The following is a 19712-nucleotide window of genomic DNA, read 5'->3' on the forward strand; positions in this document are numbered from 1 at the left end:
TAGATGATGTCTACTAGTGCCACATAACTCAACCATCAAAAGATAAAAATCCTACTTAGTTGAAAAATTAGAACAAATCAATAGTTCGGTGATTTATAGATAAATTTAGAAAGCTGATATGCAAGAGAATCTAGTGAAGGTTTAAGAATTTATAGGCAAAAACCCTAAGAAAAGTAACAAATCCAAGTCCACATCCCTTACCTAAGTTATATGTCAAAACATGGCTATGCCTATGCTACTAAAGGTGTGACCAAAGAAGCAAATTTTGAGAATGCACAACTTTGTACATAAATTTCCATTGGTAAAAGATATGTATGCAAGAGCAACCATTCATTGTGAAGATGTTTGTACAAAAATATTATGCTATAAATTTGATCAAACCTCTAAAACCCATGTTCTTGTCTCATAGCATTTCTTTACTCACCAAGCAAATTATTGTCAAATGAATCAAGAAAACCAAAAATTTAACCTTCATGACTTGTCTCCTTTGATCGTTTACCATACAAAAATCGAAACTCTACATGCCTCGAGAAGGTAGCTTGAACGATGGGAAAGACATATCGAGATATACAATTGCCTCAGATCCCTTAAACCTTTTTCTGCACCTCATGGCCATTGGTGTCATCCTGTTTGAGGCTCGAATTCTCACCCTCGTGCGATTTCTCATCATTTGGCTCCTCAGCCCCCGTTGGTTTCTCCTGCACATTCATTGTGGTTAAGAGTACTCAAACATCGCAAGTGGAAGGATAGGAACTGCTTTCTATGTGCAGATTACTTAACATGAATCCGAATAGTAGAAAACACGTCAACAATCACCAAATGAAGAGCATTGAGCTCTATATCACCGTAAGCATGGAAAGGGGGTTGCATTGCTCACCTTGTTCCTGTCCCGCCATCTAGAAAGCAAACTCGTCTTTCTTGCTTGAATCTCGGGTGAGTGATCTTGATTACTTTGTGGCGTGGATCTACAAAGAAAATATGATGGATCACTAAGGTTCCCTATTTAAGGAAAAGGGAATTTGTAATAAAGAATAAAGAGGGTGGAATAGGCCAAGAATGGATTAAGAACAAACAATTATGTCGTATAAAAGGAAATATCAGAATTCAAAAAGAAAATATCATTCAACTCGATGATGTATTTCGAAGAAGTAGGCTACCGAGGAGAACGCGGAGAACGCTGTGTTTTGCTTCGAACAGACTGGTACTGCAAGGTGGCCTCTAGCATGGACTCTGCCAAGACTGCTCTCTTTTCCATCTCAGCCAGGGTCGCAGATGCTTCTTCGTACTTGTCCTGCACGTGGTGGTCACAAACACAATGAGATCTCCACTAGTAGAATGAGTACCAAGATTATATACTGATCGTAAGTTTAAAAATAGTGATCGATTGCCTCAGTGTACTAGCTTTGTTGCACAGAAACAATGAAGAAGACACGGAGCTACAACTATTATGAAAAAAAAGCGAGAAACCTGAAGCATTTGAGCAGCATATCTCTGGGCAGCAGCATCTTGCTCGGCAAACATGCGGGCATCTTCTGTGACCTTCTGTTCTTGTTCTACCCTCATTAAAATCTGCAAAGGAAAAAATTACGGTAAAAGAAAAAACGAGAGAGGGAGAGAGAGAGTTTAGCAATAATTTACCTGAAGCATGGCATTCTCTTGTTCCTGCTTATCTGCAAGGGCTTGCCGAATTTCAGAGATTTCGAGCTCTAACTGCTCAACCTACATATCAATGGGTTTAAACAAATTTTTATGACTGAAGCAATATCAGACTGATTGCTTATAATCTAGATTAAATGAATAAAAAGAGGCCCTGCTGATTTAACATCGAATACATCCTCGTAGGTTTATAAGAACAATCAAATCCTAAGCCTCTCTATGTATAATCTTCCTGCAACATAATTGATGGATGGAGAATGGAGATGATATAATTTATATTTCTACTATTAACTAAATTAGGGCGGAACTGGAATAGCTAGCATGCAATACTTCACACAGGAAGAACAGTGTTACAGAAATAAAACTCGATATCTGAGCACACATCAAGCTTCTTATATACCCTTGCACTAAGCTGCCGCCGGTTGTCCTGTTTGACCATCTCCATTAGTGCTGTTTCAAGCTCCTCTGCTCTGTAAGAATAGATTAAAGACTGCGCATCAGCTATATGAAAAGCACATGGACCGGTAAACATGACAATTAAAAGAAAATGACTTGGAACATCAGAAGTGACATTCTTTTGAAGACCATCAAGCAGATCATCCTCCGGATGAATGCAAATCCGATCGAATGGATTAAAAATCTCATGAGAACATCTCATAATATAACAAGAAAACTCACTGTTAGGAACATCAGAGAGGACAGCACACACGAATATAAGAAATTAAGTGTCGGGCGACAAATAAAATCAAGAGACGAATGCATAATTCATTGAGCCCAAAAATCCATTTTGGTACTATTAGTAACAACATAGCCATATGTTTTATTTTGCAAAGATGAATTACAAGGCAAGACCACTAGACGATTATGTAGAAAAAAAATTTAATGGAGTGAAATGATCAATTGTCCTCAGAAAAGAGTCATCTATCTACCTTAGCTCAGAAGATCTTTTTTCCTCAAGCAGGTTGCACAACTCAACCTTAAGCCACACCACCTGAATTCAGTCAATGCAAACAGGAGATACGATGTTATGACTCTTTGATACAAAGATAAAAATAATGTCTTAGAGATGCATCATAAAGGGATTAGAGATAATTGTAGATTATTTAGATGAAGCAACTCTTTTATGCATTAAATGATGACCATTAGATAATAGTCCCTGCGTAAGTTGAACCTCTTTAACTAATTCGAGCTCAGACTGACAACGAGAGGATGACATACGAAAACAGAACCAATTGAACAATTAGACAAGATAGGTGGGGCAGTAAGCAACAGTATATAGAGTCAAATACGTAGAAAATGATACCTGCTCTTTGAGATCTTTTACGGGATCTCTCTCTTCATCCCCATCGACTAATGAAGAGTCCAAATGCGAAATATCACCATTCACCTGCATATCCCTTTGTTCTAGTTCATCACCGCTTATAAAACCTGGGTCCTTTTTGAAACTATACAACTTAGAAGCTAGACCCTGGGAAAGCTTCCAAGCTTTAATGTCCTTTGATCTTTCCTCCAGTGAAACCTTCACAGATGGTCGATGTTTAGTTCTTAGTTCTTCAAGTCGTGTTTCCTGAACATTTTGATAAGCCATACAAGCTGTTAAGACAAGTTGACTGCTATCAAAAGTGGAACCGGCGAGTGATTGAAGCAGTGTGACTGCATCTCCGGCATCCTTGGTTGTAACCAATGCAGGTCCTACACAAAACTGAACAACAATAAGACTCATCGGGTAAAGGGATCAAGAAACTCTTTAATTGAAAACGCTCACAAGTTTATAAAAGGATAGCTTCCACGTTTTGATTTTCTATCAAATAAATCGGTCAAAAATTGTAACTAGGATGTACCATATAACTCCATCAAAGCAAGTGTAGTCCGGAATAGCATGACACGGTTCCCTTCGAAGAGTAGCACATCCCAGACTCTTAGCACTGAAGGCACATTTAATATATGACATAAGATTTATTAACTTATAGAGGAGAATCATACATCTCACCGCAAGAGACAGAGTGCGAAGATTTTTAAGAGGGCTGACTAAACCATATCTAAAGGCAAAATAAATTTACACTATTGCTTCAAGATTGATATAAGAACTGACCGCTTTCCCATGGAAGCATATTCATAAATATTGTGAGGAACCATGGCCCGGTGACCCATGCCACCTCCACCCCCAGGTAATCAAGATGGTTTACTGCAGCACAAACAAGAAGACAATAAGGAGCAGAAACAATGCGGAAAGAAAGTCCTCTAACGAAACAATGTACATTGAAAACTAATCTAAAGAGAGACTAACCCAATTTTGGAAATTTTTCGCGCACTAAGTCCTCAAGAACTAGTTGGTCAACCTGCCAAGAGAAGACACAAGGAAGTTTAATTATATTATGCCATTTGACCATGATCCGCTAAAAATAAAACAGATTGGCTGGCTCAGCTCCTTACTCAGCTAAGTAAGAATTTTACAAAAACTAACAAGAGTACCTGTGATTCCAGCATTTCTTCTGAATAGTACCCATCAAAATAGTCGTCTAGGACCCCCACTAAAGTCCTGTGAAAGTCAAAACAATTTCTTATATTTCAGCCAAATCCAATACGAAGTAGTAGTATTGAACAAGCACCGAAAAATATTCATTTTAGGCAGCGATTCTCAAGCAGAATGCAGCATCTTAACTACTCCGTCAATTGTTAGGCATGCAAAAAATATAATAGCTATAAACATCTCAACTAACCAAAATGCAGTCTCCTCTGGCATCAAAAGCAATAACAAGCCTGCGAAGAAATTCATGGCCTGCATAGATCAGAAATAAAACCAGATGTGACAAATGATAATAGCTTGATCTTGGAGATATAGGCAATTAGTGATATCTGAATGATTTAACCAAATATGATTGCACATTAGCAAGACTAGTGCAAATTGCTTGGTTTTATCAAAATCATAACACATTATGAAAGCAATCAAGCCAGGGAATTTGAAGTGGCTAAGCAGTCACAGATTTCTTTTGTTCATAATGCAAGAATAATACCTGGCAATATCCAACAGATTGATTGTGACGTGCATAGGCAGTAAGCACACGTCTTAAAGCATTTCTACCATCCTCATCTAGAGCAGGATGACCAGGAAAAGTTCGAGGTAAGTCCTGTTACAAAATTGAATTTCTAATAGTTATATCTAGCAAAAAAAATGATACTCTATACAGTAACTCTATAGGTAAAGATTAATTGCTAACCTTCTCAATTTGGGCTCTCCATTTCTCAGGTATACCTTCACGCACTAGATCTGACTCATGATTGTCGTCCTCATCAGTCTCAGGAGAGAGTAATTTGTGATAGTAATTATCTACTCGGCGTGCTCTAAGACCAACAAAAGCTTGCCAGAGCTGTAATTCCAAGAGAAACGAATAAATAAAAAAGTGTGAGGAAAACTGTCACAATAGAGTTCATTTAGGCGCAATCTACCTCTCCCCTCAGTTCCATAGGAACCCCTCCTTGAACAAGACATTCCAGTTCTTCCTTCCATGGAGGCAAAGACTCTGAATGAGTTGCATGGCCATCGACCGGCGAGTCCAAAGCAGGACTGTTTTCTGCTGAAAGGGATTCTAGATTGGTGTCTGATTCAGATCTCTCCAAATCATAAAACTCTTCATCAGAGTCATCTTCCGAAGCTCCTTTTCCAGGTCTAGCCTCTTCAATGGCAGATAGTTTCTTTTTCATACCAGACACTGGCTCATTTTTCATTAAATTTACTTTTTTCACACGGGCACTCATCAAATCCTCTATGGCTCGAAGAGAAGGTCTGATTTCTGCCCATGTCCTGACCTGATGACCTTTGTTTCCGGTTTCAGACTGTGCATCTTCGTTCTCTTCACTCAAATTTTCAGGCTTCCTGCCATTTGCATCTTTAGCTTCAGCGCCATCTTTCGAACTATCCTCAGCGGTCGATTCATCGTTTGACTTAGCAACAATGCTGTCACCAGATTGAGTAGACTGACACTGCCTTCCTAGAAAGTCCTTCCATCTCTTCGACCTCTCCTCCTCTTCTTCCTAAAAGCAGAACAGATTTTTAAACTCAAGTTTTTCAGTAGAAAATAAGAAAAATATTGAGCTGCAAAATCAAGTTTATTTGTCAGCGAGGATTAGCAGACCTTGTATATATTTGCATATTCTTTAAATCTCTGAAGATGCTGAGGTCTCACTGCGAACCCATAAGCATCCCTGTTGCTCGAAAGGATATCAAGAAACCGAGTCAAATTCTGACTCATACAAGATAAGGAGTACTTTACCTAAATCGAGTTTCTTTTAAGAATCTGGCCAACTAAAGGAACCCCTTTCACTTAATCCTATTCCATGGCACCATGAATTAGCCTCCAATGATGCATATTCGAAACCTAAAACGTCTTTAACCATTACAACATAAAAGCATTTTGTAAACTTACCTACTCAATTAATTACACATCCACCAACCTCAAGCATTTCATTTTGATCACAATCTCTTCAATTCACAAACACTCAATCAACAAACACCATCTCTAATCTCTGTGATTTATCCAAAACTATACCATTTCATCTCTACACATTCATCCATCATTCCAAAACATGATTCCTTCAACTGTCGAATGGAAAGATCCCCCCAGATCGTAAACCAACAGACACATTTCGTCAATAATAAAGTGGCAGATCAAAAGGATAGCACCGACACACACACACGCACAAAAGAGCTACTCCAAATTCAGTCCAAGAAACCAAAATGAGGGCTAGAAATCCGCCCAATACCTCTTGTGATCAAGCGAAATCGCCGGAGCTGGGGTCTCCGCCGCTCCTCCTCCAATCGTCATTGTCGAATTCCTAAAAAAAGAAACCTTTTTTCCCACTTCCACTTTTCTGGGTCCTAGATTTTCTCTTACCCCGATTGATCCGCCGCGGATTAAGGTGTGGAATTGATAAATGAGAAATGGTCGTCTGGTTTTCTTGTTTCTTGGCTATTGATATAGCCCGTCAGCCTCAGTCAGCAGCAGCTTCCACACTCGAACTACTGATTTAGTATGTGGGTGTTGTGGGGTGGGTGGGTGGGGGTGGGGTAGTGGGATGGGTGGTGGTTATTATCACATGGAAAGCGCGAGTTTACCGTCGAATGAGAAATCTAAACATGTGAAGAAGGGTGTTGTTTCTTAGCACGGAATTCCAGAGAAAAAAAATCTGCAAATGAAGAGAATTTGAAGAAGGTAAACTGTAAAATGGAGTTGACAATTTTGAGGCTTTCAATTTTTTTGGATATGTTTGAAAATTCTAGCAACTTTTTTTTTTCTTGGATACTTATAAAAGTAAATCTAAATTAAATGACAAATGGTAATCATTACTTATGTTAACTAGGGCTGGGTAAAAATACCGAAATATCGAAATACCGCCCTTACCGTATCGAAAAAATACCGAAAATACCGGATTTTCGGTATACCGCAATTTTCGGTAAGGTATGATACATTACCGATTTATTTCGATACGGTAACGGTATGAATTTTCATATACCGAGGTATACCGGGGTATACCGAAAATACGGTATATACCGATATCAATATATGCCAAATTATATCAGTAAATTCATACTTTTACCAAACAAATAAATATTTACATGTAGAAATCAAATCTTGCCTCATTATAGTTGTGGGTAATCATGTAAATATAAAATCAAATAAACTCAATTAGGAAAACTTGATATCGTTGAATCAATTAGTTTCAAACAAATATAAGATTTTAGTTAAATTAGTTCCAAACAAATATCGTTGAACGTTATGTGATTGCGTGGAGTTTAATTGTTGCAGTTTTTATTGAATATGTTTGAGTTTGATTAAATTTCATGTTTTCTAAGTATTTTTGAAATTTTATTTTCATTTGTGTTTGTATTTAGAATTATTTACAAAATAATGATATTTTGGTATGTCGTATTGTAGTCCGATATATCATAAAACTCTGGTATACATCAAAAGTACGGTATACCGAATTTAGATATGACATACTGAAAATAAGGTATGGTATCGATATTGAAATTTGTCATACCGAAAATAAGGTATACCGAAAATTTTGGTAAGGTAAAGGTATGGTTTTTTCTCATATCGAATTTTCGGTAAGGTATACAGTACCTACCCACCCCTAATGTTAACTTGTAAAATTTTACTGCTATAAAATCCTCATTTAAATTTTTTTCTCAATTATTCCTTAATCGTCAAATTGAGATTAATATGACAAATCAAATGAGATTAATATGACAACAAAATGAATAAATGTGATTATTATTCTGATTTAATTAGTCATGGGATTGACTACAAAATAATAAAAAATTATAATTTTAATAATAATTATCAATAAATTGGCTATAAAAGCCTCGAATTCAAATTAGGATAAAAATTTATAGATGGAATGTGTCACACGGTATTTTTGCAATAAATGTACAACTATACGTAATGTAATAATGTATTAGTGTTATTGTAAAGACTGTATTTGCAATGTGATATTATTACCTCTTATAGGACAAATATATTCAATGCTTGTACTTTATTTGGTAAGGATAGTCCATATTCTCATGGCATAAAATAATATGTTTGACATTCCTCATTTGCTAAGGCATGGGAGGAGGCACTTAAAAAGATTTGTGATGAGGATAGACATGATTAATGTGTCATCTAACTTCTAAAATCATCTACTATTATATGTAGATATTTAGCTCTCAAATTTATATTGGCTATATTATCATGATATTAGTTCAATCCTTATAAATTGAGTGCTCGACTCTTGGACTTTATTGTAAAGGGAACAAAAAGAGAAAAACTTTAATTTTAAATTTTATGACAAGACAATAAAGGTGGTGAATAATTATAGTCAATTATTTGCAGATACATGTAGGCCCCTGAATCACTGCAAATTAATTTGTCTAAAAAATTATCCAATTTATAGATTATTGGGATACATTTTTTTGGTGGAAAGAATAACCCTCATTTATATTTCCTACCAAACTATATAGCCATATATAATTCAATCCACAATCATACTACTACTTAATCAGTGACGAAGTAATTATTAATTTATTTTGACTATGAAGCTCATGTCAATGTAAACATTTTTTTAATTTTCGGTGTTAGCATTGTCGAGAGCAACTGCAATATTGAGTAGATATGCGAGAGGGAAATGAGTACTAAGAGAAATCTACGACATTCTTTTCAATACTTTTTATACGCACACGGTGAAATTTAAGATAAATAATAAATAAATGAATTAAAACATAAGAAAAATACAACGCAAAATTGAAAATACAACGCAAAACTAAAAAAGGTATAATGAAAAAATTGAAACATAAGAAAAATACAACGCAAAATAGAAGACTATAAAAAAACACATTGAAGAAGATAAATAACCAAAAAACTTCTACAAAATATTAATTGAAAGCTGTTAAGGCCAATTTTTTGTATTGTCAACTTTATTTATAATCACTACCAAACTCTCTAGCAGTGAATGGACCTTGCTATACTAACAATTCAGCCCACGACTACACAACGTAATTAAGAGAAAAAAACATTACTTTAAACTAAAATTGGCTCCTCAAATTTTTAAACTCTGTGGCTAATTATAATCTTTATAATGGAAAAACGAGTATAAATATCAATAAAATATTAATAAATAATATCACACATTACATTCTCGAGTGTATCTATAAAGAGTAATGCTATGCAGCCATAAGAGCATTAGCAATGGGGCGCCCTTAGGCGCGCCCTAAGGCACGCTCTATGCACCGTCACGTCATCATTTTATAGTCATACCCTCCCACCTGCAGTGTGGCGCCCTAAGGCGCGCCATATGCATTTTCTTTTATTTGAATATTTAAATAACTAAAAAAATTGGGAAAAAACTTCATTTCATTTATAAAATTTAATACATTACAATACGAATTAAAAAAATACGTAAACTCAGCGACGGCGGTTACGGGCCCACACTTCTTCAATCATGTCGTTCATGAGCTGGGCATGGTCTTGCTGGTTGCGCATTGAGGTCTGTCTAGATAGAACCTCATTGAAGCCCGTCGGTAATCCTCTAGCGGGGGCATCGGTCGCCGTGCTGGACGAGCTAGATGCACCTTCATCATCGTTCCAGTCGGTGATGGTCCCACCTTCATGCTCGACTATCATGTTGTGCATGATTATGCACGCATACATGACATCGGCGATGACTTCCTTGAACCAGAGACGAGCCGGCCCTTTCAGAATTGTCCACCGTGTTTGGAGCACACCAAATGCCCGCTCGACATCCTTCCGCGCCTCCTCCTGCTTTTGTGCAAATAAAACCCTCTTCTCACCAATTGAGCAGCTGATCGTCTTCACAAAAACAGGCCACCGTGGGTATATGCTATCGGCCAAGTAGTACCCATGTGGTATTGGCGCATGTTGGCAGTGAACTCGATGGTCGGGCCGTTGCCATTGCATTGCTCGGTGAAGAGGGTGGATGAGTTGAGGACGTTAATGTCGCTGTTCGACCCAGCCACGCCGAAGTAAGCATGCCAGATCCAGAGCCGATGGTCAGCGACGGCTTCGAGGATCATCGTCGGGTGGCTGCCCTTGTATCCACTAGTGAATTGACCTCTCCACGCCGTCAGACAATTCTTCCACTCCCAGTGCATACAGTCGATGCTCCCTAGCATCCCAGGAAAGCCGTGCGCCGTCTCGTGCATCTTCATCATGCCCTGACAATCAATGGCAGTCGGCCTGCGCAAATATGTGTCGTCGTAGGCCTCCACAACTCCCCTACAAAATCTCTTCTGGCACTCTTGGCCTGTTGTCTCCCCGACGTGGAGGTACTCGTCGAAAATGTCTGCCGTTGTGCCTTAGGCCAGTTGACGGAGTGCAGCCGTACACTTTTGCAACGGTGTAAGGCCGGGTCTGCCGACGCCATCTTCCCGATACGTCATGTATTCATCACGTAACGACAAAGTCCGAACAATGCTGAGAAAAAGGTAACGCGGCATTCTAAACCGGCGGCGGAAAACGGTCGTTCCCCACCGTGGTTGCTAGGCAAAATAGTTTGCAATTAGACGTTGGTGAGCTGCCGCGTGGTCGCGTCGGACAACCGTCCGACGTCGAATAGGCATGTGGATCTGCTCCGCCGCCACCTCCTCGCGCTGCATTTCGACTAAGCATTCCGCCATGACCTCTTCAACGGCTGCATCTAAGGCTTCCGAGGTCGGACTACCTAACTCCGAGAAACTAGAACTAGTGTCGTCGTTATGGTTCATTTTGGTATGTGAGAGAGGTAGAAATGTGAGAGATGAGAGAAATGAGAGAGGCGAGATGTTCGTATGAACAAGTGAATGAGAAACGAGGTTTAAATAGACAAAATTCGAAAAAAAAAATTCAAAAATGCGTGCCATCGTCCCTGCCCATCGTCCGCCGAGCTCACAATGGTGCCTGATGGCGCGGACGATGGCCTATCGTCCGCAGAGCCCACAATGGTGCCCGATGGGGCGGACGATAGGCCATCGTCCGCGCTTCTTCCGCGCCCGACGCTTAGGGCGTGGGCATAGGGTGCGCCCTATGGCGAGCACCCACAATGGAGGCATCGTCCGCGCCCAAGGACGATGGCACGCATAAGGCGTGCCATCGGGCGTCCCATTGTGGGTGCCCTAATGTGGCCAGCCACACAATGACATTTTTGTAAATAATTATAAACGTCAATGCAATAAATTAATATTAATAGTTAGTGCTAAGATAATTTTACTTAATTACCCTTTTCTCATAAGTTTTGGAAAATCAATTAAACATTTTATTTTTCATCTTTTATGTGTATTTTTTTTCTCTTTAGTGTCATTTATTTTTATTTTTATGTTTTTCTTTGATTTTACATTGTGGTGTTTTTAATACTTGAAACGTATTATATTCTGATTTGTAAAGTAATTATACATACTAAGCAATTAAAATAATAGCCTATAAAATAATAGATAAAAGTAAAAAAAAGAAAATAGAAGAAGATCAAAGAAACGAAAAAGATTTACATGGAGTATTCAAAGTTCAATTTTTCCAAAATACTATTTAATGAGTTAGTTTGTTATTTGTACACAAGGGTATATTAGTCTCAGATAAATTGATACTTTTAAGATGAACTAATTTTAAGTAAACTAGCATTCAATGTACTATTTTTTACTAATTTTTTTATTTTTATGGCCAGCCACAATATGACCATTTAGCATCACTCATCTATAAAAATAATCAAATCTAACATGGAGTATTGCTTTTTATTAATATATTCAATTATATGGACAATAATAGAACTATAGATAAATCCAAAAATAAATGTGACACCAAATTTCCTAACATGTTGATGTACGTGTAGGAGAAAAATTAGGTCATTATGCACACGCAGAATCGTTCGTCTTCACCACTGCTAACCTACGCCTCCCCCGCTAACTTGCGCCTCCCGTGATAATTTAACTCCGCCCACACTATGCCTGGCGCTCTCAAATTCACCAATTCCGTTATCCTACGCCCCCACCAACCCTATACATTTCTCTCCCCCTCCTCCGCCACCACCACCACCACCGGCCAATCGACGGCAACTATCCGGCCGAATCAATCCGCCGGCTGGTGGCGCAGGACGATCGCATTCTCACATCCGACGCGCCGTAGAATCGCTTCGCGGAGTGGCCGGGAACGTCTCCGATTGCCATCGGATTCTCGAAACGGAGAAGTAGGTAGAAATCTGTTTTTCAATTCGGATACTAATTTCCGTTCCAAAATGTGCGCCACCGCCAATGGCAAGGCCGGGAGCCAGTCCGACGTGTCGCCCCCGGCGCAGAAGCTAACCGGGAAGCCAGCGGCGAAGCTGCTTACGTTGCCTACGATTTTGACGATTGGACGCGTCGCCGCGGTGCCGCTCCTTGTAGGCAGTACGTACCGAATAATTTCACATCGTAAATTGATTATTGATTACGAACATCTTTTGGAAACCTCGATAGTTTAATCTCGAATTATGCGATTTTGAATATGATTGAGCACAATGTGTTAGGCTACTTTTGCAGAATTGATTGTATTCTGATTTTATAATTGTGCTTGAGGTTTGTTCATCTGTTGCATAAGAAATTTGCGGATATAACATTACCATCCATCTCAATGATGACAATGCAGTCTATTTGCTATCGTTAATCTAGCTGTAATTTCTATGTAGAAATGCATAACCAGTTTTATATTATTTTTAGTGATTGGTGGCGTAGGCGTAAATTTGGTTTGAGTGTGCTTTCTATCTATTTTATAGTTGCTGTTTGTTGTGTTTATGGAAGTCATGAGATTGACATTTTACTTTCAACTGATTAGCATTTTATGTTGAGAGCTGGTGGGGATCTGCTGTTACAACCGGTATTTTTATCGCAGCAGCCTTTACAGATTGGCTTGATGGATACCTTGCTCGAAAGGTGTGGTCTCTGAGTCATCTTGTTATCTTCTCTTTATTTTTTTTTTATATATTTTCCCTCTTGCTGATGAAATTTTTGTTTGATAGATGGATTTGGGAACTCCGTTTGGTGCGTTTCTGGATCCAGTGGCAGATAAGGTAACTCTAAGAGCAACTGGATTCACTTGGCAGAAAAGTTTAATAAATACAGTGAATATGTAAATAAATTTGAAAAAATTTCTTCAAATGTCAAAATTTGAAATTTACATTTTTCCAAGGTAAAACTCTGGTACTTCTTCCAAGTGTACACTTTAACCTATGAAGATGCGTATATCTTATTATCTTGCTGTAAAAAGTATTATGCTTTATTTATTTTTCAATTTTTGTGGACTACATAGTTATTTTCTTTCTTCGTAAAACAAATGCAGCTTATGGTTGCTGCCACATTGATCTTGCTGTGTACCAGACCTATTGAAGCTGGTGGGTTAGGGCATGTACCATGGTTGTTAACTATACCCGCTATTGCTATAATTGGCAGAGAGGTGAGAGCTTTATACTTTCTTCTTACAGTAGCAAAATGTATGTCTTCTTAGCATATCCATGCACAAGGTAAATTTCCCATTATAATTCAACCCCCTCCCCCCCCTTGTGTGAATGATATGCATTGTGCCTAGAAAGTAGAAGTAGAAGAGGGAGTGGAAAGTTAAAGTTTTTATCCTTCTAATCCAATGGTGTTTGGTATAGTTGCAAGGAACAATGAATTAATTCTCTTAGAAATAGGGCAATGATACATGGTTATTTTTATCCCATGCGACACTAATATTATGACTTTCTGAAAATTGTAATCGGGCTTATATCTGGATTGATGGATATGCTTTAGAATAATATCATAGTGACATATTTAATCTTCATATGGGGAGAAAACATTCAGCTACCAGCTTGAAATGTGTATGGATATCTCTTATACATGGAGCATACAAATATCTATTATACATGGAGCATACAACCAAGAAGAGATATTCCTTTCCTTTCCTTTTTGTTTTTACTAGTATTTAGATATCATTAACAGAGTTTGATAAGGCGATAACTGATTTTGACTTTGGAAATCTTGTTTTCTTCACCTTTAATTTTGCACTGAAGTTCCTCTTTTGCCAAGCATAAATACTTGTCCATGTTTGATTTGGTTGGTTCTTGCATTTACATGTTTTTTATGTCTTCATGTAGATTACTATGTCTGCTGTTAGGGAATGGGCTGCTGCTCAGGACAGAAAGCTTCTTCAGGTTTTAACTGATGAAATTGAATTGTTACTAAAATTAATACTTACAAACTGTGAAACTGGTGAACTATGGAATCCTCAAACTCATACGGACTCATTGCTTAACTTTTCTAGGCTGTTGCAGTCAATAATTTGGGAAAGTGGAAAACTGCCTCACAGATGAGTGCATTAACCATCCTCTTGGCTGCCAGAGACGGCAGGTTCAGTTTTCTTCTTCTCCTTCATATAATCCAGCTATGTTCAATTGAATCTATCGAATATATATACGTATATGTTTTCTGAAACTGGTATTCTGCCTTCCTATTTCTGCAGTATCATTGGAGCCAAAACTTTTGCTTATTCGGGAGTTTTCTTGCTATATATTTCAGCATGGCTTGCCTTATGGTCATTGGTTGTGTACATGAGTAAGATATGGAAAGTGCTTCTGCAGTAACTCCACGTAGCAGCACAGCAATTATAACGAAGATTGGAGGAGCGAGGACATCCACACCCATAGTGAAGTGCTGCTCCGTTTGAGATTCTTTAGCATCTTAGAGTTATGCCCCAGGAACGTCTTCTAGTTATCCAAAAAAATATATGAGACAGAATAATGCTCGTTGCCATAGTGACCTCTCATCACCGATGCAACGAGCGACCAGCAGTGGATGGCATTCCCACCAATGATTTAGCCTAGTAGTGCCAGAATGCTCGTTAAAAGAGTTAGGAGAAAATAAAATTTAATGTACTTCTACTATTATACTTATTTGTTATTAAATGTTCCATATAGTTGGTATGATAAAATCATGAAGCATGATCATGATGCTGTTTATCTATACTAAGCAGGTTGTTCAAGGAGTTATTTTGGGTAAAAGATGATTTTTTGTAATTTTTGCTTTGATAAAAAGTTAGATGCCACTTTATGAATAAAAACATTATCTAATCTCTCTTTTTCCAAACATGCACTTACCTTTTTTTCTATCTGAATACATTCAACAACTTTACCTTAAATTTTGTCCATACAAAAATGTAGCTATCTTTCCACATTTTACCAAATAAGTGCTGATAAAATTGGCGTGTTTCTCTTTCATAGAATACAGAAAAAGGTTCTCATTCAAGGAACTTTTTATCATAATATCATCCTAAACAAAAAAAATTTCGACATAACACTGAATAATAATTTTCTCATTACATCCCTAGTAATTCCTCTGTTTCTTATCCTGCAAAATTCGTGTTTCATATGCCAGTTCTATACATCTATCAAACATCTTTCTTCTGATGAAACTTATCAAAAACAAAACATGTTTATACCACCAATCTAATCTACGCGTAGTCATCTCCGGGTGCTACCCCGCTTCCTTTCACCAAAAGAATGGGCCGCTGAAACGAGCTCCGGCTGATCAAATGTGAGTCGAGGAAGAGGACTATTACAGTGATGTCGTCATGGAAATGTCTCCTCACGCCCCTGTCGATCTTTTTCAGGTCTGAATATCTCATCTCTCTCTTCTTCGCGGCAACCTTGAGCGCGGCTTTTACTAGCCTCTTGGCAATGCCCTGAGATGGGAAGGGACTACGCCCGTTAGAAAAACTTACTCGAGGAAGAAAAATGAGCATTTATCGGTGTATAAACTGTACGTTGCGTGGAGAGTGGTGGACAATGTTGGCTGCGTCTTGGTTGCTGAGATGTTCCCATAGACCATCAGAGGCGTATATGAGAAACTGATCTCCATGTTGAAGTTTGTGTACGTGTATTGATGGCTCGGCCAACAGGATTGGCTTCTCAAAAGGATCTGGAATCCTGAATTTTGCTATCAAAGGCGGTTTGTTGAACTCTGCTCTCTTCAAGTAGGCGTCGCCTATCGATCTGGAAATCTAGGACAGAACGAGGAGACGAAACACGGAGTTAGGAAAGAATTGCACTGCAAAGAAAGGAGAGGAAAACAATAGCTTTCAAGATAATGCTGCACTCTTCCTAAGTTGTATTTGTGGATAGATTCTTGCTCGATTTTGTGATATTTTTTGTAAGTCCATAAAATGGATCATACTGTCATTTACACAAGACTCCCCTTTCGGTCCTTTACTCGATCAAATGGAAAATTAGTAAAGAGATATCACTGAAACAAGAGTTTACCTGAATAACACCCTTCACTCGCCAAACATTGTGCTTAAGAACGACGATCTTTGGATCATCGGGATGCAATGAGCGCAGCTCTTCCCGGACAGATTCAACACTGGCGTTGTGTTCGTCTGATAATTGAACGGCTTTGACCTGTTTACCAGACTTTTCTACTGTTGCTAACACCACCCTAGAATCTCCAGCATTTGCAGTGTATACCATCCCGTCACATACTACGCCTACTAAGCAACACGAACCCACAGAGGCGATCTGTGGTTTGATTTCCCATTGCTTCTTCACCATAGAAAGAAATTGTTCTTCCGTTGCTAAATATGCATTTTTTATAACATCTGCCGACATCTCTCGACTCTCGAATGTATATCCTGTAAAGTGAGTAAACCACGAGTTTTAGCAAGTTTCTGATGAAAGGGACTTTAAACAACAGATCAAGAACTGTTCCAGAAAAAGAAAGTCCTAACAAATTAACAACAGATCACGAAAGCCTATATCTCATCAAAAATCATTTTAACCATTGAATTTACTTGTTTCTTTATACAAATATAATACATGGACGGAGTTCAGTATATGCAATGTATGATATTCAAATAAAACTATCAAGTACTACACAAAAAGATCGACAGAAGCAGCTCACACACACACACTACACGCTCTTCTAAATTTTAACAAGATGTTAGGAAAGAGTTCTAAAACAGTTATCTAAGGTACATCTCATTAAGCTACTTATAATATACTATATTGTTTGTTTCCCAGCTTTTGTTCAATCATTAAACATATGTTTTTCAGAACAAAATACATTTTTCATGAATTCTTTGTAGAATTAGTGTGGACAACCTACCAGAAGCGCATAACTTTATCGAAAAGAAAGTCCAGCACATTCCACTGTAAAAGAAAGTAACATTAACTAGAAGTCCAAAAAGTGTCTAAACATAAAAAAAACATCACAAACACAAACTCAAACGACACGTTGAAAGACTACAATAGCAACAGGAGGCAAAGGTTCATACTCTTAACATTTTCCAATAGATGGGTGTTTATAAACCGGGAAGCTTCAGGGCCAGCATGTCCGTCGTAGATTCCAACAAATGTCCCTCGAGGGCAAGCCTCCATATAACTCATCGGCCCCGACTCTACTTGGCATTGATCCTCTAATACATTATTTGCTTGAATAACCGCCATTGACAATTCCCCGTACAAATGTAGTCCTATATCTTTGTACCACCACAACTTGTCCGCCCGACCACTAGGATCGCCCACTTTATTGCTGCAATTCTCCCCTTGCCTCAACACCGAGGGCCGCCAACAAGGGGTGACATACTTTCTCCATGAATTTGTCACCATTGTACTCATAGATACAATTTATCACTCAACAATTTGACCTCTTTCCCTTCACCAGACCAACCCTTAGCCCCAATATTTTCCTTTTTTCATGTATACAATCAGACATATGAATCCTGCCCTAACCTCTACCACTTATATGAAACCCAATTCAAATGTAAGCACCATCAATCTGTAATTGTGCCAAAAGAAACTAAGTAAATAAACAAAAACTGCTAAATTGAGGCCAAAAGGTAGTAAATTCATACTACAATGAAACAAAAAAGAAACTTAAGTACATAACAAAGCACCAAAAAAAACTAAATTAAGGATAAAGATAAAATCATACAGCAATGAAACCAAAAAAACTATGTATATTGCACATAAACAACATAACATAAGCTACATCCAACAAACAATCAATTTGAACTCTCAAATCACAACAACAAAAACTAACTTTGAAAAACATAACCATACCTAAAAGCTATAGCTCACACACCCATCTCAACATTGAATTGGAATCAATGAAATTACAGAAGGGGTGGCCAAAAATTGCATCTTTTTCACATATATTAACAAACAATGGCACAAGATTGGATCAAGAGATGGGAAATGTAGAGAGAGAATGAAATTCGTACAATACATTAGTAGAAGTGCACGCGAGTGATCAAATTCCAATGGAGCCATTTGTGCTGGCTAGTTTCTGGGTTGGGTTTTTGGGTATTTTTCATTTGTCAATTTATATGAATTTATAGGTGTTTTTTTTGTTCATGGATGGAGTGTTATGGGATTCTGACTTTGACCAAGAACACACCTTTCTTTTAGGCAATTTTATCTCATCCCTTCCCTTATTTAATTTACTAAAAAAATAGTAGTCCTATTTCTTGAAATATTCACTCCCAAATTCTTATTATTGCTTCATGGACAAGAAAATAAGTTACTAATCTTATATTTTTAATCATATTAAGTTATTTTTGTATTTGTATAATATGAAAACTATTCTTCTATACAACACTCTCTCATTTCTGAATTATCAAACTGTTTCTTTTAGTAATGGATTTAGAAATATAATGTTTAATAATTATCTCTATATTTGTATATATAAATATTCATCTATTCAATATCAATCGATCTCAAGTAATCAAACCATTTCTTTTTTCAGTTTAATAAAATGATGTTTTCCTTTGAAAGTTAATATTACTCCTCTTCTTATTTGTATTATTTATTATCATTAACTTCCTTTGCAATTCTTGAGCAGTTTATTTATCGACATGTGCCATCCTCGTTTGGTTACATTCAAAAGCCCAATGGATTTAATTAGACAACTTATTTAAAGATCCAAATATCTCAGTAGCCCAATGGTAAAATCTATCTATGGAGGCCCAATTACTTAGTTATAGCTATCGAACCAATTAATAAGGCTTTTATTAAAATTTTAAAGTATGAAGTGGACTATTTAGACCAAAGTTAGTCAATATTATTATAGTCACCTTACCATAATATGAGATTAATTCCTTGAAGTAACTTTCACAAAATTTTATAGAATATTTCAGTTACAAATTACTTATTCCTTTTGCAATAATACTATACCTTCACCGGGACCATGCCACAAAGTATGATGTGTACCTTCATAGAGACCATGCTACAAAATGGGGTACTTTCAAGAATAAGAAAATTTTGAACGTTGTAATTTGCAAAAAATATATATAAGTGGTTGTGAAAGCAAAATTTAGAAAAATTGTGTGCTGTAATTTAGGATAAACGCTTTGTTATTTCTAGGAATCATCTTTAAATAAAATTACTAAGCTACCAAAATTTTTTAAATGCTTAATAAGTACAAAATACATGACATATATTTTGATTGATTTACTCTCATGAAATAGCAATGGTTTAAAAATTAGTAGTAATATTTTTTATTGAATTAATTATACACTCCATGAAAATAT

The 19712-nt window shown here is 37.4% G+C and overlaps 3 protein-coding genes across 6 annotated transcripts; 1 reads left to right on the forward strand and 2 right to left on the reverse strand.

The window, feature by feature from the left end:
* Positions 1-292: 292 nt before the first annotated feature.
* On the reverse strand, positions 293-6723 carry LOC121785162 (TBC1 domain family member 8B-like). The gene is made up of 18 exons (XM_042183538.1): positions 6418-6723; positions 5790-5859; positions 5104-5688; positions 4875-5024; positions 4671-4784; positions 4377-4435; positions 4129-4195; positions 3944-3995; positions 3749-3841; positions 3498-3581; positions 2960-3348; positions 2586-2647; positions 2057-2126; positions 1639-1719; positions 1468-1569; positions 1158-1291; positions 878-965; positions 293-698 (listed from the first exon to the last, which is right to left on the reverse strand). The coding sequence occupies exons 1-18, from the start codon at positions 6477-6479 to the stop codon at positions 588-590; spliced, it is 2373 nt and encodes a 790-aa protein (XP_042039472.1). The 5' UTR covers positions 6480-6723; the 3' UTR covers positions 293-587.
* A 5296-nt stretch (positions 6724-12019) lies between these two features.
* Positions 12020-15204, forward strand: LOC121785424 (CDP-diacylglycerol--glycerol-3-phosphate 3-phosphatidyltransferase 2-like). The gene is made up of 7 exons (XM_042183842.1): positions 12020-12562; positions 12987-13084; positions 13171-13221; positions 13491-13604; positions 14287-14343; positions 14454-14539; positions 14652-15204. Exons 1-7 carry the CDS (start codon positions 12121-12123, stop codon positions 14770-14772), a joined length of 969 nt encoding a protein of 322 aa, XP_042039776.1. The 5' UTR covers positions 12020-12120; the 3' UTR covers positions 14773-15204.
* A 275-nt stretch (positions 15205-15479) lies between these two features.
* Positions 15480-18531, reverse strand: LOC121785444 (probable protein phosphatase 2C 38). 4 transcript variants are annotated; one of them, XM_042183872.1, is made up of 5 exons: positions 18410-18531; positions 17457-17959; positions 16447-16814; positions 15951-16187; positions 15480-15869 (listed from the first exon to the last, which is right to left on the reverse strand). In XM_042183872.1, exons 2-5 carry the CDS (start codon positions 17797-17799, stop codon positions 15639-15641), a joined length of 1179 nt encoding a protein of 392 aa, XP_042039806.1. In that variant the 5' UTR covers positions 17800-17959; positions 18410-18531; the 3' UTR covers positions 15480-15638. The 4 variants fall into 4 exon arrangements, with proteins under 4 accessions (XP_042039806.1, XP_042039805.1, XP_042039804.1 ...); XM_042183871.1 differs by having other exon boundaries at positions 18405-18531; XM_042183870.1 differs by lacking the exon at positions 18410-18531 and adding an exon at positions 18244-18396.
* Between the last annotated feature and the right edge of the window lie 1181 nt (positions 18532-19712).

Source organism: Salvia splendens, chromosome 21 (genome assembly GCF_004379255.2).
Source record: "Salvia splendens isolate huo1 chromosome 21, SspV2, whole genome shotgun sequence".
Classification (NCBI taxonomy): domain Eukaryota; kingdom Viridiplantae; phylum Streptophyta; class Magnoliopsida; order Lamiales; family Lamiaceae; genus Salvia; species Salvia splendens.